Source organism: Phalaenopsis equestris, unplaced genomic scaffold (assembly GCF_001263595.1).
Source record: "Phalaenopsis equestris unplaced genomic scaffold, ASM126359v1 Scaffold232902, whole genome shotgun sequence".
Classification (NCBI taxonomy): domain Eukaryota; kingdom Viridiplantae; phylum Streptophyta; class Magnoliopsida; order Asparagales; family Orchidaceae; genus Phalaenopsis; species Phalaenopsis equestris.
Window position 1 is genome coordinate 30,037 of NW_018250861.1, and position 27,040 is coordinate 57,076.

General features: G+C 38.4%; 1 protein-coding gene across 1 annotated transcript in view; it reads right to left on the minus strand.

Moving 5' to 3' along the window:
• LOC110038457 (ultraviolet-B receptor UVR8-like) overlaps positions 1-27,040 on the minus strand; it is a 60,855-nt gene that overhangs the window by 19,250 nt on the left and 14,565 nt on the right. The window contains 7 exon segments of the mRNA XM_020743307.1: positions 18,374-18,417; positions 23,991-24,230; positions 24,362-24,595; positions 24,698-24,794; positions 24,796-24,824; positions 25,016-25,100; positions 25,200-25,273. Of these exon segments, the coding sequence (XP_020598966.1) occupies positions 18,374-18,417; positions 23,991-24,230; positions 24,362-24,595; positions 24,698-24,794; positions 24,796-24,824; positions 25,016-25,100; positions 25,200-25,273 (803 nt within the window).

Sequence of the window (27,040 nt, forward strand, 5' to 3'; positions counted from 1 at the left end):
TGTCTCTGCCTCTAGTTTTAGGACCTACTAACAAATTGGTAAGATTTGTGTCATTGCCAGTAGTAACCAATATATCGTCCAAAATGTTCCTGAGCTCGAGTCAGTCTCCATTCTTCTTCTTCTTCCTAGAATAGACATGTCATTCCTCATCCGAAGATTGACTCATCTGATCAGTGGATTGGTCTAAAATGTGTCGGACATGTATAGGTTGTTGAACATTGAAAGTTGTTGTATAGGTTGTTGAACATTGAAAGCATCTACTTGTTGTACCAGTTGATCTTTAATTGGATCAAAGGAACACTCTCGTGTGTCTTGGCATGTAAGGAAGCTAGACACGTCTGTATCAGTACTAGTAGTATGGGGAGATGTTTCATGAGACTCCAGAGTACCATGCTCCAATCTAGGAGCTGGAATAGAGTGTTCAAAAGCAGGAGCATTCAGGGGTAGAACGACTGTAGTATGATATTCTTCATCTGAGATAGCAAAGGTTTGAATAGAAGGGATATCAGAAAATTTCCCATTAGGAATAGTGATACACCAAAAATATATGCATTTTTAGACTCATATTTCATACTCATTTTTGGTGATATTACACTTTAATAGATAGTATTTTTTTAATGTTTATTGCAGGTTATTAATTTTTAGGACTTGGAGCAAAAAGAAAGCAAAAAGAATGAAATTTAGAGTCAAATTGGAGATTTTGAAAAATTGTTTAGCGTTGACAGCGCCAGACTGGGCGCCGACGAGGCCGTTTGACAGAAAAGACGGATTTAATTAGGGCGCCAGTGCGGTGCAAACCCTGTTTCTAAAAGATTCGACGAATTTGGACGCTTTTTGAAGAGTTTTTGGATGCACCTATTGGAGAACCAACCTTAGGCACTATTTAGAGCCGAAATTGATCAGAAAAGACGCCCTTTCGCACCTCTTTGCGCTCCTCCGCTCGCTCTTAGTTTTTCTTTGCCCCTTTTCGTGTTACTTTACATCACTCAACGTCATTTCACACCATTAGTCGTTTATTTTCTTTATAATTTTGAGTTTTTTTTATGAGTTTAAGTGTGAATTACTCTCTAAGAAGTGTTGGAGAGGGAGATAAGTGAGATTTTTTCTTCCTACATTTCCTAAGAGATGCTACAAAAGATTTGCTTTGAGAAATAGTTTCAGATAAGTGTTATTTATTTATTATTATTGTATGAACTTCCTTTTATATATAAAATTTGTGTTTTGTTGTATCTTTCTCATGAAGTCTGAGTAGTTTCTTTTATCTTTCTCACTACTTTCGATCTGGTCAATTGAATTGTTAAAATATGTTGTGAAACATATGATCCGAGAAATAAAGTATGAGTTCTACAACAGAGTGAGAATCACATTTAAGTCAATGAAAGAGTATTTCGTTCATGGAATTAAGTGCAAATAAATTGAAAAATATACTTTGTTGGGTGTAGAATTGAAGATTTTTTAGGTGACAGACTATAATCCTCAATTCGATCTTAGTGTTTAAAAACTAAAGCGAGAGTTAGCCTTCAGAAGAAGGGAAGTGGGAGCTCTGGAGTGGGAGTCATTATCCTCCTAGCAATACAAATTTAAACCATTTATCTCATCTCATTTCACCAAAAACTCATTGTAGTGGGAAAGATGTTTTCTCATATTAGAAAACTTCACCACATAAACATAGTTTAGTAGTTACTATTTTAAACTCTGCATTTAAATTCTGCTAATAATTAATAATTTAGTTTTGATAGTATCTCAAACATTCAAAATTAGTGACAGTAATTTCAATTTATTTTTGTGAATTTCCTAATTAATTTATCATCTTAAAATTTAAACCTTCCTCGTAGGATCGCTATTTGAGACTTAAATAGAAAGTCTTATATTACTCGATAACAATACGTATACTTGCGTAGAATCTCAATATTTAGTGTTTAACGTTATTATTCATAAAATACAACATCAAATTCTTGGCACCGTTGTAAATCGGAGTCAACTTTATAAATTTTACATAACTATATTCAACTGGGATCAAACAGCATCAGTCAGATGAGCAAAGATATATGCGGTGTTGGAAATAGGGTTGGGTTACACCTCCTCAGCAGGGATGGTAGGTGGCAAGACGTCCACCCCCAATTCAGTATGAATAGATTTTTGAACAGGTTGCTGATCTTTAGCAATATCCAACCTTAAATGAGGATGCAAGCGATAGCAAATAGTAGAAGTGTAGCCAAACATACTATAATGAGAGCAATAAGGAGGGTGTGGTTCTATTTCAACCTTTTGTCAATACTAGTTGTGAGTGGATCCAATCCATACCTCATCCAAAGCTGGTTGGGTGATATTTCTCTCAACTAACACACAAGCCACAGAAGATCTGATAACAGCAAGCGTAGGATTATCAACCTTGAGAAACTTACCGTAAGCAGTTGCTAAGTAGTAGAGAATTTCAAAGTTGAACTGATGTGGTTTTAACCCCAGAAACTTTATCGAAACAAGAATGATAGGAGACTCCGCTTTTGGATCAAAGCCGACAGTCCACTTCAGGACAGGATTTTCATAAAACAGTTGAAAACAGTTGTCAATCTTGATTACCTTTCGAGAAAAAATACGAGTGTAATCCACATCGTAAGATAACTAAATAAGCATATATCGGTCGTCAAGTAATCCAATATTCCATCTACCCAATAGTTTCGTAGCATCAAAATCTTTTCGAATGATCTCAAGTTTAGCAATAGTTTCGTAGCATCAAAATCTTTCCGAATGATCTCAAGTTTAGGGTGACCATAAAAAAATTTCCCCACTAGATTAAAACGCTAAGAAGACACAAGAGTACTGGTTTCAACCTCATAGAGAAAAAATTTAGGTTTTCTATTTTTCTCTAAGTTTTTTAATAAAAGTGTGATCACCATCACCTTCAAGAGCCTCGTAGAAGAATTGTGGAACAATGCATGACTTACTGATACCAAAACCAAGCTCTGAACCTGAAATAGGGGCACGAGTAGGATGGTCATCGGCAAGTGCAATGGCATAAGAACGGAGCGTCGAGACCATCTCCACCAGGCAAGATCGGCCTGAGTTTGGAGTAAGGAAGACGAAACAAGTGACACACCCGAAGAAGGAAGGACGACGTGCGAGAAAAAGCCACACCCGCCTCGTAACAGTGACGTGCCGAAGGAGGAAGGCCGACGTGCGAGAAGCCGACGTGCGAGAAGCAGCCGCATCCGCCTCATAACAGTGACGACAGCCTTTCGGCGACGGTAAAAGGAGGAAGACGGTGAAGTCGAAGCCAAAGGAATCAAAAAAATCCTTCGTCGTTGGGCTCGACGAAAAAAGTGACGCATGAAACCAAGGAAACAAGTAGGGAATCGCCGTCAGGCAAATCCCTAGCAGAGCTGCCCGCCGACGCCATTATATTATGCTATCGTTTGCATCCTCATCTAAGGTCGTATGTAGTATGTTTAAAACGCCTTGGAGGCTTACAATGTTTACAACATGATTGGTTATTTAAAGTAGCGTTCAATCATTATCTAGTTAATATTTATACCACAATGGGCGGTTCAAGATAAATTTTTGCTGCCTACAACAAAAAAATGGCACAATTATTAATCCATTAAGTAAAGCATGTTGTCATTGTTGAAGAGTAATACAGCTTTAGAAATATCATTATAAGATAAAAGCAATGGGCATCAAGGAAGCAAACTCAAAGATTCAAATGATAGAATGATTGCTGGAGGGACGAGAAGACTATTTGGGTATCTATGACATTGATTCAAGAGAGTGCAATGACTAGAGAGTATATAATCAAATGTACAGGCTCGGCTGAATAGTTCTGCACCTCAAGATCAAGATGAAGAACAATGTTTTCTTTATACAAGCATCTATGGACTAGAGGTGATATTGACCTCATGGGAGTTGGATGGGGTTTTCTTATATAATAAAAAATTTGATAAAAAAGGAAGATACTAATTAATTGAATTGTTCCATTTACATCAAAGCTAGGTTTCTTGGAATCATTCCAAAGAGTAGAGTAAGACTTCTTATTATCAGACAAAGGAAAAAGAAAGATTCACCATAAAGGTTACAATCTTTTTGGAGCCCATAGATTCATGCAGTAGTAGGAAGTGATGATCCCACAAATTTATGCAAGGGGAAAAAATTGACTAGTAGATTAATGGCAGTGACAGAAGTTCAAATCCTACTTCGATATGGAAAGCACATTAAGAAACCCTGGATTTAAAATATGTAGATCTTTGTACAATCGTAGATATTTTCTTGTTTTAGTAAAGTAATTTCCTTATTTTCTCATCAGAACAGTCTACAATAAATAATAAGTCTACTCGTGTGTTCTCTGCATGGTGTAAGAAAAATGGGTTATTCAATAGTGTTCATTATTGTCCAACGTATTCTTGCCCTTCATCAATGTTTCATAACATGGCCTTCATCACTCGATGCAAAGATCAAGCAGGTCTCACCGCTTGTCAATGTCCTCACAAGCCTTCAAGCTATTAATAATCTCTTCCCACATATGAAATTGCACAAACCCGTAATTTATATGATTCTTTTGCTAAGCTTGAAACTTTAATTCCACCAAAATCAAATTTCTATACACAAATTAATTCTATCTCATCCTATTGCATTGCCAAAACTATAATCCTTCTTTTCATCAACTAGTGCTCCATAATTTATGTTTGGTGTCAACCTCACTCAATTGCCTCTTAAAATCAAAGTCCAACCATATATTCCCCAAATATGCTAACACTTTCATTGTTTCAGTTGCATCCTCATTGTCTCATTGTTCATACATTCTCTTTCTTTATTCTAGTTGCAATCCATAGGCTACACAAGCCGGTAGGAGTCGCAGAGGAAGCGGTAGCAAAGAAGGTGCATTGATGGTGCAGTAGCAGATAGGAGAGGAATAGGGAGGGCGGCATCTAGAAGGCAAGGGGACGGGGGCAAAAATATGTGAAGATAATCACTAACTTTGAGCAGGATACGGCCGAAGAATCACCTGTCCTCGAATACAGCCCTAGAAAGGAAAAAGACGTCGTCAACAGAAAACTTAAGCCCGAAATCTAATATATAGCTCGAGCTGCTCCGCTAGGGTTTTTCCTGATGGCGATTCCCTGGCTTGATCTTTCGGCTTTACCATCATGCTCGAAGACGAAGCTTTCACACTCAACGATGAATTCTGAGTTCATCAATCTCTCCTGTGATCGTTGACTCCTCCTACGCCGTCGTCAAGTCTCGCTGCTTCTGTGGACGTCGAGCTGTGAGCCGCGTCGAGCTGCGACTGACTGTCTCGTCTTCGGCGTCTCACTCATCGCTCTGCGTGGTCGTCGAGCTGCGAGCTCCGTCAGGTCGTCTCGTCGTGGTTCCTCTCGCTCTCATTCGCTGAAACTGTTTCGCGACCTGTCTCATTGAGCTGCGACTGTTCTACGGCTTAGACAACTGCATTTTTTCGCCCCGACCTTTCGGCTCGCTATTTTTGTCGTTGCCCGACTGTGGCAGGGCTTCTCTTGCTGTGATGTAGCTTCCATCGTCTACGGTTGAATCTAGCAAAGTCTCCTTTGCCCGGGTGGTGGGTAACTCTCAGAGGGAGACGGCGGTTGTCTTCCCCTCAAGTTATAAGAAGCAATGGGAAGGTAATTGCCCCTTTATCAAGATTGTAAGCAGGAAAAATGGAAAAACAGTATTTTTTTTCTCTGAGCTAGAAATTTCATCCCTTACTGATAAATTCAAGTTTGCTCTTATTGGAAAATTTCTGTGGGGACACCCACTTGTGGATGTTATGAGAAAATTTTTTGATGATCTCAAATTAGCAGAAAAGTGGAAAGTAGGGCTCATAGACGTGGGACACGTATTAATTCAACGAACCGTGCCTGAAGACTTTACTGAGATTTTTTTCAAAAAATATCTCAACATTGCTGGTAAACCAATGAAGCTACTCAAGTGGTCTCCTGATTTTGACCCCAAGCGTGAGTCTCCTACTATACCGGTATGGTTTAATCTACCTAATCTCAAACTGCACTTTTTTCATCATCAGATTCTTTACTTTATTGGTGTCATACTTGGGGACCCTTTGAAGCTAGATCTACTCACTTTAACCTAACCAGACCTTCTGTGACCAGAATACTTGTTGAAAGAGCTATTACTTTACCTAATGTTACTGAAGTCTAGTTGGGCACAACTCACAATGGATATTGGCAACAAATTGTTATGAAGCATAGACCTTCTTATTGTTTTCATTGTATGATGTTTGGGCACAACCTTGATAAATGCTATAAGCTTCACCCTAATTTGAAATCTAAAGATCAAGTGAATAAGAATGGATCTGACCCCACTGCTTTGGATATATATGTTTCATCTGAAGAGAAAACTACCACAGAACAGGTTATGATGTCTGATTTTCACTCTTATGGATCCTCCCCCTAAAAATACTATTTCTGCGATCGATGAGAAGCTAGATGGCTCTGTTGAGCAACCTACACTTTCAAACCCTCCTCAGGCATTAGGTGAAGAGGAGACATTTCATGCTTCAAACACACTTGAACCCACAGACGTTGCAACAGTTGACAATCCTTCTTCTGGTCCTCATCAGCTTTTATCTCTCCGGCGTTCTGTTTACCAACACGATGATCAGATGAGTCAGTCCTCTGAGGAGGAATGACAGGTCTATTCAAGGAGGAAGAAGAAGATTGGAGGCAAACTTCAGCTTGGGAACCTAATGGATGATATGTTGGTTACTTCGAGAAATAGCTCGGCACTCAACAATTTGTTATCTGGATAAACTAGAGGCTATAATGAAAAAGTCCAAGGGCTGATATTAAACTAGCTCCTTTACAGATAGATTTGTATGGGTGGGCCTAAACACCTAACTCACACGGTACAACACAAACCAAAAAATGTAAAAGATGAGTACATATAGAAATAAAAAAACCCAAAAACCACAAAACTCAAAAACCACCTGGGCGCTGAAAAAGTATGGGTCATCCCAATCTAGTCTTGCCTCTGGCTCTAGTTCTCGGTAAAGATCCAGCTAGCAGATTGGTAAGGTGTTAATCATTACCCGTAGTAACCAAAGTATCATCCATAAGACTCCTGAGCTCTAGTAGATCTTCATTCTTCTTCTTCCTCCTGGAAGTGTAAACTTATCATTCCTCCTCCTGAAGAATCAGTCTGATGGGGTAGATCTGAAGTAGAAGGAATACCAACAGTAGTACCCACAATAGGTTCTAGAATATGTGAAGCATGAGTTGCCTCTACATTGTTAGTTGGATAAACACATTTCTCTCATCCATGAGTCCCACTTTCCACTTGTCTACTAGCTTAAGATCAGCAACAATCTTTCTGATAACATCCATGGGAGGGTGTCCCAACTGAAATTTGTCAATAAGAGCAAAATTAAATTTTTCGTCAAGATAGAAATTTCTGATTCAGAGAAAAAGATTGATCTTTTCCTCCTTTCTTACTTCTCTTCTTAATAAAAGACAATAATTTATACCCTCACGACATTCCTTATAACTTGAGGGGAATACCACTGCGGACTCCTGAATGGAATCCTCCTGAGGGTTAACCACCACGAGGGCAAAAGAGACTTTATCCGGCTCAACCAAAGAAGAAGGAAACGCCATCAGAGGTTGTCAGTGTTAAACTGTTGCGAGGTCGCTGAAAGGCAGAGAAGCTGTCGGGCGCAAAAGCAGGAGCAGCGCCGAAACAAAAGAATCGGGCACAGACGACAGCTGCGAGCGACAGAGGCGTGGAAGGAGACAACGTCGAGCAGAGCAGAGAAACGATAGCGATAGAGGAAGACGACAATGTGAGCAGTGGATATCGCAACGCGAGCCACGACAGGGAGTGCGAATGTCGACGTCAACGTAGATGCGAACGTCGAAGTAAGGGTCAACGATGCGAGATCTTCTCTTCTAGCGGTAGAATCAATTGCTACCGAAATCGACATTGGAATCCCTAGTGGAGCTCTTGAGCGTAGCCGACATCGTGTATATATATATATATATATATATATACATATATATATATATATATTGAAAGCCTAAAAAGGGTAATATATTAAGTAGAAAAAAAGATATAGATACAAAGTGTGGGAGGGCCCAAACATGGCACCCTGCCCACTAAAAAACCACAAATGGTTCCAAAACTAAAAAAAACAGAAAAATATATTAGATACTTAAATAAAAAATCTAACAGTGTCGAAATACATAGTATCAGGTGGCTAGAAAGCGACTCAATTTGGTCTTACCTCTGCCTCTAGTTCTAGGAAAGGAGCAAGCTAGTAAGCTGGAAAGATGATTGTCATTGCCAGAAGTAACCAATGTATCATCCAATATGTTCCTGAGCTGGAGTCTGCCTTCAATCTTCTTCTTCTTCTTGGAATAGACCTCCCATTCCTCTTCCGAAGAATCAATCTGATGGGGTGGTAGAGCTGAAGCAGAAGGAATACCAGCCATAGTACTCACAATAGGTTCTAGCATATGTGAAGTACGAGTTGCCTCTACACCGGATACTTCCTGAAGAAGTGGAGCTACTAGGCTCTCCTGATTATCTGAACACTTTCATTTGTAGGTAATAGTCCATCAGTATTGTTTTCTATGGGGTTTGATGGTGTCAACATCACATCACTCGCAGTAACAGTAACAGCAGTGTCATGAGGGGGGTCCTCAGAGGCAACGACACCACCTATCTGGTAGTATTCTCCCCAAGTGTAACTAAAATATCCAGAGCAGCAGGGTTAGACCCATCCTTTTTCACTTGAACCTTAGTTTTCAAATTAGGATAGAGCTTGTAGCATTTATCAAGGATATGACCAAACATCTTACAGTGGGTACAATATGGGGTTTGTATTCCAAGACGATTTGTTGCCAATATCCATTATGGGTTGTGCCCAAAACTTCAGTAACATCCGGTAAAGTAATCTCTTTCCACAAATATTCTGGCCACCGAGGGTCTGGTTAGGTTGAAAGTAGGCAGATCTAGCTTCAAAGGATCCCCTAGGATGACCACAATAGAGTAGAGAACCTAATGGTGAAAAAAATGCAGCTTGAGACTAGATAAACTAAATCATACCGGTACAGTGGGAATTTCATGATTTGGGTCAAAATTAGGAGACCACTTGAGTAACTTCATTGATTTGCCTTTGATATTAAGAAATTTCTTGGAGAAAATTATGGTGTAGTTTTCAGCCACAGTTAGTTGGATCAACACATGTCTCTCCACCTTCCACTTCTCTACTAGCTTAAGATCATCTACGCCCTTGCTGATAACCTTCATAGATGGGTGTCCCCACTAAAATTTTTCAATGAGAGCAAACTTAAATTTTTCTGTCATGATAGAAATTTCTATGTCAAAAAAAATTGTTGTTTCCCACCTTTCCTACTTCTCTTCTTAATAAAAGGACAATCATCTATGTCATTACGACATTCCTTATAGCTTGAAGAGAACACCACCGCGGACTCCACTTGAGGGTTTCCCACCACGTGGGCAAAGGAAGTCTTTGCCAGTTCAGCAAAAGAAGAAGTGTCATCAGAACAACCAGCTGTCACCTGCAGAGAGAAGCTTGCTTCGGACTGGAGAGAAAGACAGGTGCATAAACAAAGCAAAAGATTGGGTCGGAGAGAAGCACCGGCGCAGACACGAACAGAAGAAGCGTTGAAAATGAAGGAAAGAAGCAGAAACTGGACGCCGACGCAGAAAGACGAGCCACGGAACTGGACGCCGACGCAGAAAGACGAGGCACGGAACTGGACGACGGCGCAGGAAAGATGAGCCACGACACTTGCAGCTCGTCGATGAGGTCGACGCTCAACGCAGAAGCTGGCGCAAATGAAGCCGTAGAATCCCTACATCGTTGTCGACAATAGCAGAAACGAACGCAAAAATCATCGTCGAGTGAGAGAAGAACTTCCGTAAATCCAAAGATCATACCAAGGTCAGGCGAAGCCTAGCAGAGGTAAGGTATGTGTTAGGGTTGTTTGATGAAGTATATATATATATATATATATTTATTTATAAAACCCAAGGCAAATTTATTGAAGAGAAAGGGGTACAGATAGGTTGTATGAGTGGACCTAAATAGGCACCCAACCCATATGGTACAACACACACAAAAAAGAGAAATAAAAAAAAACTTAAAAGCCAAAAATAGATGGTACATGTAAGATCAACTAGGTCGAACCACTTTAGTTTTGTCTCGGGCTCTAGTTCTCGGAAAGGAACCAGCTAATAGATTGGTAAGGTGTGTACCATTGCCCGAAGTAACAAGAGTATCATCCATTAGATTCCTTAGCTCAAGTAAATTTCCATTCTTCTTCTTCCTTTTGGAAGTGTAGACCTGTCATTCCTCGTCCGAAGATTGTTGCTCATTCGAATGAGGTGGTAGTGCTGCAGTAGAAAGATTGCCAACAATTGTGCCCACAAGTGTATGTGAGGTAAGAGTTATCTCCTCTACCCTTGATACTTCCTGAAGATGGGGAGCTGCAAGGTTCTCCTGATTATCGGCCCGTGTAGGTAGGGGACCTTCATTATTATTTTCAATAGGGTTTGAAAGTGTAGGTTGCTCAGCAGAGCCATCCAGCTTCTCATCGATCGCAGAAACAGTATTTTCAGGGGGAGGGTCCATAGGGGCAATAGAATCAGACACCAAATTTTGTCCTGTTGTAGTTTTCTCTCTAATTGAAACATATATATCCTTAGATTTTTCCTTATTCACTTGATCTTTAGATTTCAAATTAGAATTAAGTTTATAGCATTTATCAAGGTTATGCCCAAACATCTTACAATGAGAACAATAAGGAGTTCTATACTCCATGACGATTTGTTGCCAATATCCATTATGCGTTGTGCCAACCAGACTTCAGTAACATCAGACAAAATAATTTCTCTTTCCACAAGTATTCTGGTCATAGAAGGTCTGGTAAGGTTGAAAGTGGGTAGACCTAGCTCCATAGGGTCCCCAAGCATGACACCAATAGAGTAAAGAACCTGATGATGAAAAAAGTGCAGCTTGAGACCAGGTAGACTAAACCATGCCGGTACAGTAAGAGGTTCATGATTGAGGTCAAAACCATGAGACCACTTGAGTAGCTTCATTGGTTTGCCAGCAATGTTAAGATATTTTTTGGAGAAAATCTGAGTGTAGTCTTTAGGCACGGTTAACTAAATCAAAACATGTCTCCCATTCATGAGCCCCACTTTTCGTTTTTCTGTTAAATTGAGGTCATCAAAACTTTTCCTTATAACTTTCATAGGTAAGTGTCCCTACTGAAATTCCCCAATAAGAGCAAACTTGAATTTTTCAGTCAGGGTTGAAATTTCTGACTCAGAGAAAAAGAGTGTTGTCTTCTCATTTTTCCTGCTTGCAAAGTTAATAAAGAGGTAGTCACCTGTACCGTCATAATTTTCCTTATAACTTGAGGGGAAGACAACCGTTGTCTCCCCCTAAGGACTACCCATCACGTGGGCAAAAGAGGTTTTATCAGGTTCAACCAAAGAAGGAAACTCCATCACAGCAAGAAGAAGCCCTGCAAATCGGGCAGAGGGCAAAAAAGACAAGTCTAAGAGGTCAGGGCAAAGCTGCGCAGAAGACAAGAGACTGCAATGACAAATGCGCAGAAACGAAGTCACAGCTCGACAAGCAAACCACAGCTTGACGAGGCAGAGGCGAAATCGCAGCAGGAAGGAGAAACCACAACAATCCTACTAACTGCAGCTCGACAAACACGAAACTGCAGCAGGAAGACACCAAAGAGAAGAGGACGAGCACAAAGCCCTTCGTAGTCGTTGTTGAATATGAGAACTTTGTCGTCGAGCACAAGAGGGTGGATTGAAGGCCGAATCAAATTAGGGTTTCACCATCAAGCGAAACCCTAGCAGAGCAGATCGCCACCGACGCCATCATTATATATATATATATGTATGTATATATATACATATATATATATGTATGTATATATATACATACATATATATATATGTATATATATACATACATATATATATATGTATACATACATATATATATATATATCTTTAAAAAAGCCCAAGGATAAATATATTAAAGAGAAAAGGACACAAATAGGCTGTATGAGTGGGCCCAGAAGTAGGCACCCAATTCACACGGTACAACACAAAAAAAATCAAAAAAAGAAAGGGTACATATAAAAATTAAAAAACTCAAAACCGCCAGGGTGCGGAAAAAGTGAGGATCAACCCAATTTAGTCCTACCTCTGCCTCTAGTTCTCGGAAGGGATCCAATTAACAAATTGGTAAGGTGCGTACCATTACCCGAAGAAACCAAAGTATCATCCATAGGATTCCTGAGCTCAAGTAGATCTTCATTCTTCTTCTTCCTCCTGGAAGTGTAAACCTGACATTGCTCATTCAAAAAATCAGTCTGATGAGGTGGAGCAATTGTAGCAGAAGAATTACCAGCCGTTGTACCCACAATAGGTTCTAGTATACGTGAAGTATGAGTTGTCGCTTCTACATCGGATACTTTTTGAAGATGAAGAGCTGCAAGGTTATCCTGATTATCAGTCTAAACACTAACCTTTGTAGGTAATAGTCCTTCAGTATTGTTTTCAATAGGTTTTGAAGGTGTAGGTTGCCCAACAGAGCCATCCAACATCACATCAATCGCAGAAACAGTAACAATAGTATCAGAGGGGGTCCACAAGGGCTATTAAATCACATACCAAATCTTTTCTTGTGGCAGTTTCCTCCCCAGGTGGAACAGATATGTCCAGAGCAGTGGGGTTAGACCCATCCTTATTCACTTGAACCTTAGATTTTAAATTAGGATGGAGCTTGTGGCATTTATCAAGGGTATGCTCGAACATCTTATAATGGGTACAATAAGGAGGTTTTTGTTCCATGACAATTTGTTGTCAATATCCATTATGAGTTGTACCCAGCCAGACTTCAGTAACATCATGTAAAGTAATATCCCTTTTCACAAGTATTCTAGTCACAGAAGGTCTGCTTAGATTGGAAGTGGGTAGATCTAGCTTTATAGAGTCCCCAAGAATGACCCCAATAGAGAACCTAATGATGAAAAAAGTGCAGCTTGAGACCAGGTAGACTAAACCATACCGGTACAGTAGGAGTTTCATGATTTGGGTCAAAATCAAGAGACCAATTGAGTAACTTCATTGACTTGTCTGCAATATTAAGATATTTCTTGGAGAAAATCCGGGTGTAGTCTTCAGTCACGGTTAATTGAATCAACACATGTCTCCCATCTATGAGTCTTACTTTCCACTTGCCTACTAGCTTGAAGAAAAGAACCGGTTACACCTTCATCCCCTCCTACTAAATTGGTTCAGCCTCTAATATCGGAGGAAAAATCCCAAAAACAAAAAAGAAAACATGTTATTATTGAATTTGAAATCAGTTATAACGCCTCTTCAAAATAAGAAATAAACGACAAACAAACACAAAGACACAAGCCAACACCTCGATAGTATATCCCAAGGGCGATGAAAGTTTGCTCAGTGAACTCAAAGGCTTGGAACAGCAAGTGTGAATGCGGGGGAAGGGCCGGTAGGAGCTGGAAGGTGAAATGAAGGAGGGAGGCAGCAGGTTAAAGTGGAGGAAAAGTTTTTTTGGCGGATCAGAGATAGGTTGGAAGGTGGGGTAGCAAGCTGGGAAGATGGAGCAGCAGCGAGGAAAACTCGTCAACACTTTCAGAGGATGGACAGCGAGCGGGGACTTTCTAGCAGCAATGGGAAAGGCCTTGACAGCAAGGCCGATTGCTAAAAGTGGGTTGACCGAGTACTGGGAGGAATTATGGCCAGGTGGACAACAAGATTGGGTTGTTCAGGAAGGGTCACTAAGTGTTGGGATGGAGTATGGGGAGCTGTAGCCTTGCCAGAGAAGGCTAGCAGCAAGTTGGAGGGAGGACAGCAGCGATGGTTGTTGGGGAAGACGTGAGGTGGCCTGTTGTAAGGCTTGGAAGCGAGAGCACAACAACAAAAAGGGTAGAAAGATAGATAAGTATCTTATTAGGCTCGAGCTACAGCCGGAGCAGCACCTTGAGCCATGAAGCCCTACCTAGACGTCAGATACAACCCTCGAAGAGAAAATATCAATGCTAAAACCTAAATTTAGAAATCAAAAACACGAACCCTAACTCTAAGCACATCACCTCCTATTTACAAAGAAGCTTGACCTACTTTAGGAAGGATTTTAGATTTTGGAAAAGATTTTCAAAATAAGAAAAGGGAATAAAAATGATTTCAGTTTTTTTGGGAAGACTTTTAAAATAAGGACAAAAAGAGATTTCAGATTTTATCAAAGGCTTTTAAAATAAACAAATAGAATAAAAAGATAATTAAAATTTTAAGAGAGGGTAAAAAATAAGGAAGAAGAATAAAATTAGAATTTCAAGTTTGAGGGAAGGATTTAAAATAAGAAAGTACTTAGAAAGGAAAGGTGAGGGGGAGAGAAAGGACAGATGAGGAAGGAAAGAGGAAGAAAAGTACGGAAAAGGGGAGGAAAAAAGGAAGATGGGGAAGGAGTGGGTGGTAGCCCTCCCTCCCTTGAGTACCGGCCGGTCCTCCCCCAAGTCCCGAGTCAGTCTCCCACAATTTTAAGATCTTCGACTTTATTGGTCAAAGCTTCTAGTTCTATATGGTCATTCCTGGATCCCACTGAAGACCGTCTTGGCTCCCAAAGCATCTGAGGAGCATTTTCCACCTGCGAGCATACCTCCCTATTGTCTTGTTCTGCTTTGGTGTAATATGATCTGAAGGTACAGATCGACATAGGTTCTTTCAAGCCAAATTTTGAGTATGTAAATATCTCATATGCTTCTCATCTATGACATGTTGGGCCTCAGCGGGCATAAGGGTTTGCAAGAGCTTGGTTGATGCGTGATTCTTACCATCTTCTGGGTTTCCTCTCTGACTATTGAAGTTTTGATGAACATTGGGAGTGAGGGTTGGAAGTGTAATCACTTGTGACATTATCAATTGATCGTTACTAAGACCATTCCCTGAAATTTTGAATTCTGACATCTTCTGATCTGTGTGACCTTCTTATGTCTCAACAATAAGTTCGTCATCTTCTAGAATAGCAGGCATTATAATCTCATCAAATGTTGCATGTTCCTTTTGATCACATGGAGGAAAAACAACAGTTTTATCCACGAATAAGGAAGTTCCCTAGGGGAAGACGTCATTTGATAAAAATTTTGTTTGAACTGCTCTTCAATGTCTGCAGTGCCCTTACCCTAGGTTTCAAAAACGCCCTACTCCATGAAATAAATCACACCCCTAGTTGTGCATTCTACTTCCAAATGTCCAAATTTGTGACACTTGCAACATTTTTTTGCTGTGACAGACTTGCAGATTGGTTTTGTTGAATAGTAGCACGGAGGTTGCTCGATGATATAGTCTCTCCTCTTCGAAAGCTAAGGCCTGCAATTTTTTGCGGTAGTACGTCAGTAGGAAATGACATGTTTCCTACTTCATCTTCAGATTTTCTTGTTTGTCCCTTCGATCCACTTGATTTTCTCTTCAATATTCATAAGACTTTGTTGGAGATGACAAAGTTCTCATCATATCTAGAGCTGTGAAATTGGCTCGAAGATTGTGAATTGCTAAAAAATCTGATCAAATTTAGCTCGAATTGAAATCGGATAGAACCATTCGAGCTGAGCTACAAGCCAATTTAAAGGACTGAATTTATTTCGATCCCTCTTTGGCTCGAATAGGGGATCAAAATAAATTCTTATGTATTTACATATATAACACCTAAATTTTTAGATTTACATGCATAATGCATCACCGGCTTAGTTGGTGAGGTCGTTTTTGCTTTAAGCGGAGTGGCAGGGGTTCGAATACTATCTTTTCATTAAAAAAAATAATTTTTTCTGGTGGGTTGGCTGGGTGGGCCATAGCGAGTTCGAGCCGGACTGATCTGGCACAAGAGTCAAAAATGGCATTCGAGTCGACTCGAAAATAGATCAATCCATACTAGATCAGATCAAAATTTACTGAATCGATCCACAATCCAATTTTGATTAGATTTTGCGCTAGCCCTCGATTGGCTTGAAATCAGATCATTCACACCCTTAGTCGTATTTCTGACTTAGTAGGCTCGGGCATAATCCTTTTTGGCGGCATAGTTGACGGTTTGAGATCTGTGGAAGAAAAGAAAGAAGGAACAATGAAAGAAGAGAGAAAAATATACACGAAAGAAAGAACAAAAAAAATTTGATGTAGTGAATTGGATAGGGGCGGATGCTAGAAACCCTAGGATGGGACTTGGGTTTGGCTAGCTTTGATACTAAATGATACCGGAGAAAAAAGTCCAAACCACAAAAGAAGCATAAATATTATTTTTTATTTTGAAATCAGTTACAACAATACTTCAAAACATGAAATAAACGATAAACAGACACAAAAACACGTGCCAACACCTCGAAAGTATATCTCAATAGAGGTGGAGGTTAGAACAGTGGATCCAGAGGCTTGGAACAAAAATTATGAATGCGGGAGAGGAGTCAGCAAGGTTTGGAAGCTGAATTGGAAGAGGGAGGCAACAGGTTAAGGTAGCAGGAAGCTTTGTTGGGCGACTGGGAGGTTGGTTGGAAGATGGGATAGCAAGCTGGGAAGGTGAGGCGGTAGCGGAGAAGGCTTATAAGCACTTTCGGAGGGTGTACAACTAGCAGGGAAGCACTGGCAGCGCTGAGAAAGGCCTGGATAGCAAGGCATGTTGTTGGAAGTGAGTCAGAAGAGTGCTGGATAGAATTCTAGGCAGGTGGATAGCAAGATTGGGTTGTTCAGGCATGGCGGCTGAGTGTTGGGATGGAGTATGGGAGCTGTGGCCTTGCTGGAGAAGGCTGACAACAAAGTTGGAGGGAAGACAACAGCTTGCGGTTATTGGGAATGAGGTGTGGTAATCTGCTGTAGAGCTGGGAAGCGGGTAGATAGCAGCGAGAAAGTGGAAGGATAGATAAATATCTAATCGGGGTCGAGCTATAACCAGAGCACCTCCCGGACCCATGGTGAAAGAGGGACAGCCAGATCACTACCTTGACGTCGGATGCAACCCTCGAAGAGAAAATACCAAGGTTATAACCAAAATTCAAATATCAAAAACAAGAACCCTAACACTAAGCACATCACCTCCTATTTATAAAAATGCTTGACATATTTTAGGGAGGATTTTAAATTTTGGAACGACTTTCAAATAAGAAAGGAGTATAAAAAGGATTTCATATTTTTAGAAAGGCTTTTAAAATAAACAAGGAGAATAAGAAGAGATTTCAAATTTTAGAAAAGGATTTTAAAATAAGGAAGGAGAATAAAATTAGAATTTCAGGTTTTAGAAAAGGACTTAAAATAGGAAAATGCCTATGAAGAAAAGGTGAGCAAGTAAAGTGGAGGAAGAAAAGGAAAAGGGGAGAAAGGAGGGAAGGAAGAAAAAAGGGGAGGTGGGAAAGGAAGTAGGGGAAGAGGGGACGGAAGCCACCCTCCCTGGAGGACCGGCCGCTCCTCCCCCGAGCCCCGCATTAGCCTCCCCAGCTGGTTCAGCTAGGGGTGAGCCCTATGTCATTATCATTATTCCTCTAATAAATATCTAAAGATAAAAACTTACACATGTAACTCGGCAATATTTCTCATTGATGATACCTCAAATATGATGAGCATTGGAGATAATGAAAATCAAGACAACAAAATGGCAACACACTCAAGCTAAACAAAGTCAGGTATATCCCTGGCATAAGGAGAAACTTGATTTTCAACAAGCAGTTAGTAGCAAAAAAAAAGTAATGCCACCTTCAAAGATGATACTTACAAGCGACAAATGTGCATTGGCGATTGCTCAAGATGATATGAATAGCACATTTTGCAACATCACCAATAATAGAATAATGAGATCAACCACAAATGCAAAGGTAGATTCAAATCTATGGCATTAAAGGCTAGATCATACCAGTGACAATGGCCTAAGGATTCTTCCCTCAAGAGATTAAACTTTAAAATTAAAATCTATCAAATCCAACTTTTTGCGAAGGTCGCATTCTAAGAAAGGCCGCTTATATTCTAAAAAAGTAGTTTCTCGTAGAATGGAAAAGAGCTTATATCCAAAAAGATTTGAGTTGTTATAGGTGTTTAACATAAATGTATTACAAATATGTAATTGGTTTAAGCAATTTAAAGACGGAAAATTACAATATTTTTTATCAAAAAACCAAATTGTAAAAATGAAAGTAGATGTTCAGCTAGAATGAAATAACATGTTTAACAAAAAACAGGCAACACCATATCACAAATTGAGCTACAGTGAAACAAAACTTATTAAATATGAAAGCTATAAATCTACAAATGCACAGTGCTAAATATTATAATAAAAAATGATCACCTGTCCATATAGCCCCCAACCAAACGTAAGTACCGCACCACTATCTGCAAATTCAAGAATAAAGTAAACAAATAAAATTAGAAAACAAACTAATGATTCACTCAAAAATGGATTCCAGTTTACATGGGAGCAAATGGCGCTTGGGATGCAAGGTCGTCTAGATGCACAGCACCATTCAAGTGATAAAAGAAAAACCAGTTTAGGGGTATGTCAACAATATTATCAAGATAGGGCAAAGCTTGAAGCAAGACTAAAGGTGTGCTTGTGTGCGTGAATATAAAAACCATTCAAGCATCTTGAATCAAAAGATATAAGTTTTTTAACAAAGATGCGCAAAGACAATGTAAGAATTAGGCGTGAACGAACATTGAAATGAGCATATATGAGCAAGATCTATAAAGTTATGCATCAGCAATAAAACTTATCCCGGTCAAGTGCTTACACTACTTGGCAATATATGCTTAAGAGGATAACTTTTTTTACCAAAATTGGAGTAGAACATTATAAAATTACTATGAAAGGTGGATTCTTTTGTTACAAATTGTAAAACGTATACATAATTTTCACTGGTTGCAACCTACATTAACCAAAATTTTTACCCCCTTTCCTTCCTCTTCTAATGCCACCTTAATGATCTATGAGATCCATACTACCTAATCACTAATTAATGAATTGATTTAATTATTTTGTAAGGACATTAATTCCATAATTTCATTTTTTTTATTAGATGATTTTTTAGGATTATATAAATTATATACAAGTTGAATTAAAATACTACAACAACAACAACAACAACGACAACAACAAGCCTTTATCCCCCTAAATGGGCAGCTACATGAATCCTTTTTCTCCATTCTATTCTATTGAGTGTCATATTTTCATTTAATTCTAAAATATTAACATCAATTTTTATACATTTTACCCAAGTCTTGAAAAGTTGAATTGAAATACAATCAATTATTTCCCTCCAATTTAGGATCATTCTCATCCTTACATTTACATTTGTACAACCTTCATTGATGCATTACCACAATCATATAGACTTCATTTATGAACTATCTTCCTTTTTGTTTTTAAGTACCGCCTCCATTGTTGCATTGCTACTAATTATTCCTAGTGATACAACACTCATCGTTGTCTTATTGTTTTTTTTTTCCTCTTCTATAGTTTCCTATGAACAGAACCGTAAGTTTGCTATCCATGGACCTTTGTCTTCAATCATTTCGAACTTAAGGGATGCAATTTAATCCAATGGGACAGTTGAAAAAAATCCATTCAAAATGTGAATTAGATGGAATAATAAATCTAAAATGATCATAATTGATGTGCAAGTTCTTCAACAATCAAAAAAATTAGGAAATTTATAACGTACAAATAAACAAAAAAAATCAAGCCAAGAGCTTATTAAAGATAGATATAGATGGCAATTTAGCATTAAAAGCTTTCACTCATCGTCGCATGCCTTTAAAGCCTTTGAGATGCCTATTTGTAACTCAGAGATCATTGATTCAAAAGTTATAGACCATATAAATAACTTCTCATACAAATTTTCTTCATATGGATATGCCCTAGCAATAAAAAAAAAATAAATATGGTCGATGGATTCAAGATAATTGTGATTTTTCAAGTAGATAGTCTCTCATAAACAAATCCTCCAAACTCTGAAATGACCTCCATGTACCAAAAAAAAAAAATTTTTTTTTTGTACCAAACAAAAGCTAACCAACGATTCCAAATATATTTTGGTATTTTATCCTTCACATTATGCCTTTCTGCTACATTCAAGAATCTAATGATTAAAAAAAATTCAAATAATTTTAAATATTATCTCTTCTTCCAAAAAATCTTAAATCCAATAAAAAATATTACGAGTTCAACACTTACACCTTGGCCACCCATCATTTATATTTTTTTTCAAAATCATGTTTCCTTTATTATTTAATGACATCAATTCAAAGAATTTTATTGTGATGTTGGTAAGCTATTAAAACACAAACACACCAATTTTTCAATGAGTGAAAAATACAATTATCTTTTTTTCCCATCCTTCCCATCTTTTCAACATGATAAAAAATAAATTTAGTGTAAAAATTACTATTGTCGTCTAATAATGTCGTAAACAACTTTAACCATGATCATTTCTTACACTTCCGAAAAAAAAGGATAATGCATATGTCCACTTGTGTTATACATTCCCAAAAAAATGAATTGGGATCTGTTCTGGCGGTCATTCTATCGTCCGGACTTTGCCCGATTGGCTTGAGTCAACCGGTCGACTGTTTTGATCCGACTATCTACTATTGACCCACTGGATGGAAACTCATGTTATTGGGCACAAGAAAGCCCGATCAGTTCTGGCGGTCATTCTATCGTCCGGACTTTGCCTGATTGGCTTGAGTCAACCGGTCTACTGTTTTGATCCGACTATCTACTATTGACCACTGGATGGAAACTCATGTTATTGGGCACAAGAAAGCCTTCTTCTCCCTCCACCTAAGCTGTGCAAAAAAGGTCCAAAGCCAATCCCATTAAACAATAAAGCTTCATAGGGTCTTTCTGTCCAGGTGCTAGCAGTCTGCATCTTGATTATCCAGGAACAACACACCTTTAAGTGTATTCAAAAGAATTTTCATTCCGGAGAATGGTTTAGGAGGTGAGGTTAGCCTCCCCATAGTCCCAAATAACCGAGCAGGCATGAAGACATGAACAAAAGGATTACAGTCTATAGTGAGAGACTACTGTTATGGTTTAGGAGGCGTCGGCGTCGGCGTCGGGCTCTGCTTCGACAGATGGCAAAACCCTGTGCTAACTCCTTTGGCTATGTATTGCTCGATGACGAACAGTTCGCGCATCCGACTTCTCCTATTTCGAGTGTTTCGTCTTCCGCTTATTTCTTCGTGCTCGCTCATTGTCTTCTTCCTCGAGTCGTTATTTGTCGCAGCCTCGCTGTTACGAGGTTGTTCGCGTCTTTCTCGCCGCAGCTACGTTCGTCCTTCGTTGTCCTAACGTCTCGGGTGAGCTTCCTTGCATAGTGTCGCGACTTCCTCTGCTCTTCGTTCGATCCCTGCTCTGCGGATCGAGCAGCGAAGGAGTTAGACCCACTGTTCAACTCTGAGATCTATGGCTACTGTTTTTTCTCAACCACCGACTTCAGTTTCAAACCTTGGAAAGGCTCCTTTTGTTGATATAGTTAGCTCTATGGGATCATATCAGGTTTTCCCTCAAGTTTACCACGAATCATTCGAAGACCAGGAGGACTGCAACCTTATCAAAAAGGCGGGTAGGAAGAGTGGTCAACTGGCTATATTTTTCTCTGATGCTCAAGTTTTCAGCCTGTTTAACAAGTTCAAATTCACCCTCATTGGGAAGTTCCAATTGGGACATCCCAAAATGGAAATCGTTCGAAAGGCTTTTGAAGATCTCAAACTATTGGGACTCTAGAAGGTCCTCTTTGATGGAAGACATGTGGAAGACATGTGATGATCCAATTATCTAAAGTGAAAGACTATGCCAAAATATTTTCCAAAAAGTTTATGACGATAGAGGGAAAGTATATGAAACTGCTCAAGTGATCTCCTGTATTTGACCCTAGTCAAGAACCATCTAGTTCCCATTTGGTTTAAACTATATGGCTTAAAGTTGAACTACTTAACCATAAAGTCCTCTACTCTATTGGAGCTGCACTAGGGATACCTATGAAATTGGACACACCCACCTTCAATCTAACCAGGCCTTCGGTTGCAAGAATTCTTGTTCGAAGAGATATCACCCTCCCTGATGTGGACGAAATATGGTTTGGCACTGCCCGCCCACAATGGGTACAACCAATTATAGTTGAACAAAGACCATACTACTGCAATCACTGTAAACTGTTTGGCACACCCCTGTCAAATGCTTCAGGCTTCACCCACCTTGGTAGCCTCTCTTTGGAAATGTAGGAAGAAGAAATCTCTAACTTCTCTCCTTCTCCAACACTCTTAGAGAAGAATTCACACTTAAACTCACCACAAACATCCAAAACGATTCATTATGATCAAAAATTGTTGTTGTAGCAGCTCTTCCTCAGATTAAAAATTCTACGAATTGCGTTGTAGCAGATGCTAGCCGAAGTGTCTTAGATCCTCCTATTGCGAGACAAGAGGGTACTCATGTTATGGAGGAGTGTCAAGATCAAAGTGTGTTGCAGGCTGAGCCAGATCAGCAGTTTACCTCCATCAAAGATCCACCTACTGTTCATACGAGACTTTTTCTGGCAGATGATTGGCAGGTTTACAAATCCAGGAAGAAGAAGAAAGAAATGTCAGTCTCAGTAACTCTCAGGATGACTGTATCATTGCTTTGGGAGGAAGTCCACATCTCAGTATGTTGTTGGACTCTCTCCCTAGATTCAGGGGAAGGGGAAGCGGTAGATCCACCGACTACACCCACCATGATTAGGAGTTGTTTCTTTTTGTTTTATTTTTTGGGGAATAAGTTTTTAATCCCTGTGAGGGAGATCTTTATACCCACTCACAAAAACCTTTGTATCCTCTCTTTTTTTATCAAAAAATTTTGCCTTTTCAAAACAAATATATATATATATATATATATATCAACAAAAATCTCATACAATATGATTGTATAAAGTATAGTGAAGTTAACAGATACTTTTAAAGAAGAAGATTGACAATCATCTAATCAATTCTCCATTCAGGTAAACAATTTATAAAAATCCATACACAAAGATTATCAGGGATAGTCTTTTAGAAATTTTCAAAGAAGCTTAGAATGGATGACATTCATCCATTCGCGTAAGGGTGATTAAAAAATAGTAGCATAATTTCTATAATTTGGAAGCTACGCTCACCAAAAATTTCACCCACTTTTCTTTTTCTTCCATTGCCAACACAATGATCTGTAAGATCTATTTTGCCTACTTATCAATTTGTAGGCTGTTGTAATCATTTTGTAATTTAATTCTACTCTACTCCTTGATTTTAAATGTTCTTATTCTGTGCTTTCCTAGGATTATATGAATTATGTGCATGCTTTAATGAAAGATGATCAATCAATTTTCCAATTCCTGTTACCATCAATACTATAATCAAAAATTAAAAATTTATATTGACCCCAAGTCCACGATAATTTTGGCCAAACATTCCCGTCTTTAGCATATTTCATCCTTGGCTGTTAGTACATTCATTTAGAAGACCTAAAATCGATGTTCTTTAATGACAGCCTCACCACACAAAAGACAACAGCCATCTAGAATATTGATCTAAGTTATATTTATTTCAACGAATTGAATACAATTGCATTTAACATATCAGTGTTTTCATTTTTTTTTTTCCATACGACCACCTTAACAGAACACCTCATATGTTTGAACCAAGTTTCACCTCTATCTAATCCATGCTCACAGAATGTTAAACTTGTTTTCATGAAAGTCCGTCAAGTTCCATGAGTGCAGCGTTAAGAAAATCCATCCAGAACATTTCTGTAGTATTTTTAACTTCAGATTTATTTCTATGCAGCCATACCAAGGTAACTGAACAAATAAATTGCAAAATTTACACAGCAGCTAGAGCAATTGTAAGTGTATTAAATCAGCACATCCCTAAATACACAATCTGTTTACCTGTTACTACTGCACTATGACGACCTCCACATGCAATGGCCTTAACAGAGCTTCCAATAACCCGGCAAGAATGACCGTCTGAACTCGTATTTCCTTTACAGGAAGCTGAAGCTCTATCTTTAACATAAGCAGCTGGCTCAATGCATGGTACAAGATGAGGGGAAGAAACCATGCGTGTTCGAGAACCCAAACCCAGTTGGCCTTCACCTCCATATCCCCAACCCCACACTTGACCAACATCTGAAACCTTGGAAATACAAACCCATTACCAAAGTTTTGCTAACTATATGAGTCAACTCCTAAGTTTTCAAACAACATGAAATACATTAAAGGGGGATGACATAAACAATCAATAAAAAAAGTAGGAGCACCTGACAATGCGAGAGTATGACGACCACCGGCAGCTACTGCTGTAATCTTCACCCCTACAGCAAGTGTTACAAGGCAGGGAAGTGATGAAAGAGTTTCATCGCTTGGTGATGAGCTCTCAGGACCTTGTTTAGCTGAAGATAACCTTCTGCGCTTTAAGCTTTCCTCGCTGCCCTTACCTTCATAATTAGCTATTGTTCCGCTATTTGCCCGAGAGGCATGTGATGTTGGGCTCACTGCATTTGAATTTATACATAATACAATTTTCATGAATTTTTTCAAACAAAGTATATCCTACTTTGTTTTATAAATTAGAACAAGATAATCGATAACACCACCTTGCTCATTCATAAAAGGACTTTGTCTGTCATCCTTCGCTAAAGTCCCAATAGCAGGTTGTTCTCCAATCACCTTCCCAGCTGGAACACACTCTTTTCCAGCCCCATGTGTACACTTCCCCACATGCTTTTGCAAGAGACGAATAATAAGACAAATCTTTTCAAAATTATGTTCAATCGCATTTATTGAAAATCTAAACCAAAATCCTAGAACTCCACTTTACATTAGTCGACTCTAATAATAGGCAAAATCTGAGAACTATATTTCAAGGTTGAATTCTTATATTTATAGCAACTACAAAAAATAAAAATAAAAACCTGTAATTGCAACACAGTGAGCCCATCCTGCAGCTGCTTTCACTATCTTTACTTCACCAGGAAGAGGAAATGCTTCTGGAATTTCCTGTATTAAATTTCCATAAGTTGCCGATAGAATTCAAAGGGTACAGAATTAAAACTAGTGCAGCAGCAAGCGTTATCATTAGGTCCTAAGAATTAGTACCTCGTGCTTTCCTGAAGTAAGGTAGCTCTGGCCCATATCATCCGTAGATCCCCATGTGATGAGCTTACCTGATTCTGCCAACCTCAAATGAAATATAGATATATTTATATGAGGCATTTTTAATGTAAGTCATGGATAAGTTAACCCTAAGATAAACATTACACGCAATATGTTTGATTAAAATTAATCCATTGACAAAACATAAATTTTACCAACAAATATGGCTAGAAAACAGGAAGTAAATAGTGATTGAAGCTCGGAGATTTCACTATATTGTGAGAAAGAAAATACAAGGCTGAAGAAGCGATTCAAATGTGTCATGGGCTTGTCTTCTTACCCTCCATTTCTAGATCGAGTCAAGACTCGCCACCATAATGAAAGAATACATTTTAAGAAATGAGTAAACTACATGGCCCAAAGAAGTCTTGTTCTAAAATGTATATTTGCTAATTATGACTACTAATTATATTGAATGCACATGGTGATTTACAATTAAGGATTGGATTCTTGTGAAGTTGTTGAACGACATCACTAGGGCTGGTTGAGTTGTGGGCCCAAAAATTCACACCCTAGACAAAAGAGTTTAAATGAGGTACCAAATAAAATTTTTGGTGAAGAATACATTATAGTGAGACATCATTAAGAGGTTTGGGTTGTGTTCTAGTGCAAAAAAAAAAAAGGTAATACTTTATGCATCCAGAAAATTAAAACTGCATGAGAAATTATCCTACAGATGATCTGAAATTAGTTGATGTAGTCTTTGCTCTTAAAATTTAAAAAATTTATTTATATAGCATGAAATGTGAGATATTCGCTAATCATCAGTGTTTGAAATATATTTTCACACAAAGAGAGTTAAATACAGAGGAAATGGCTAAAGTATATCAAAGATGGATATACAATACTTGTCCTAAAAGAGCAAATAAAATTGCTGATAGTTTAAGCCATAAATCCACATATAGTGCAAGTTGAATATTACTCAAGAGCTGGAATTGATTAAAGATATAGATGTCATATAGTTGGAAATCAGAAGATCGGGAGATCGTATGTATTTACATCAATTAATGGTGCAATCAACTCTGATATATTAATCAAGACAGCTCAAACAATTAACAGTGAATATTCAAAACTCCTAGAGCAATTTCAATCAGGAAAGAGGTTGGATATAAATATTAATGAAGATGATAATATCAGGAACAAGCTACAAATTTAGGATTAAATTAAGATATAAGTTACAATTTTCATGAATTTTTTTAGGGATTTTAAATTTCAATTGGTTTATACGATTCGGCGAGCTCAAGACGGATTTAAGGACACACATTGTAGGGCTCCCATATTATTTCAGGTAAAATAATCATATGTTAAATTAAGGCAAATATCTTTCTCTAGAATTTTTCTATGATTTCTTGTGACGTGTGAATACATTTAGAATTTTCTCATATTGTTGAATGCCTGCAAATATACATAAATGTCAATTTAAATTGAAACTGATGATAACCATGATTGTCTTATTTTTTGACACAATAAGCCTATTTATGAGTTTTTCGCTTGCAAATATTCATATCATGTTAATTATGCGTATGATGATGATTTTTTTATGATTGCTAGTAAAATAACTCTGATTATAGGAATGTTACAAGTGTTTTATTAGGTAAGTTATTACATAAATGCTTGCAATTATGGATGATAGCGAACGATAGGATTTCCGACTTTTGATACTTAGACAGAAGAAATCCACAAACCACTGGTATCAAATGGGAATGGAAAGTAGAGAATCGTTGATATCAAAGAAGACTATTAATAACTATTATATTGGGAGAGACCCAACTTTTATTAATAGT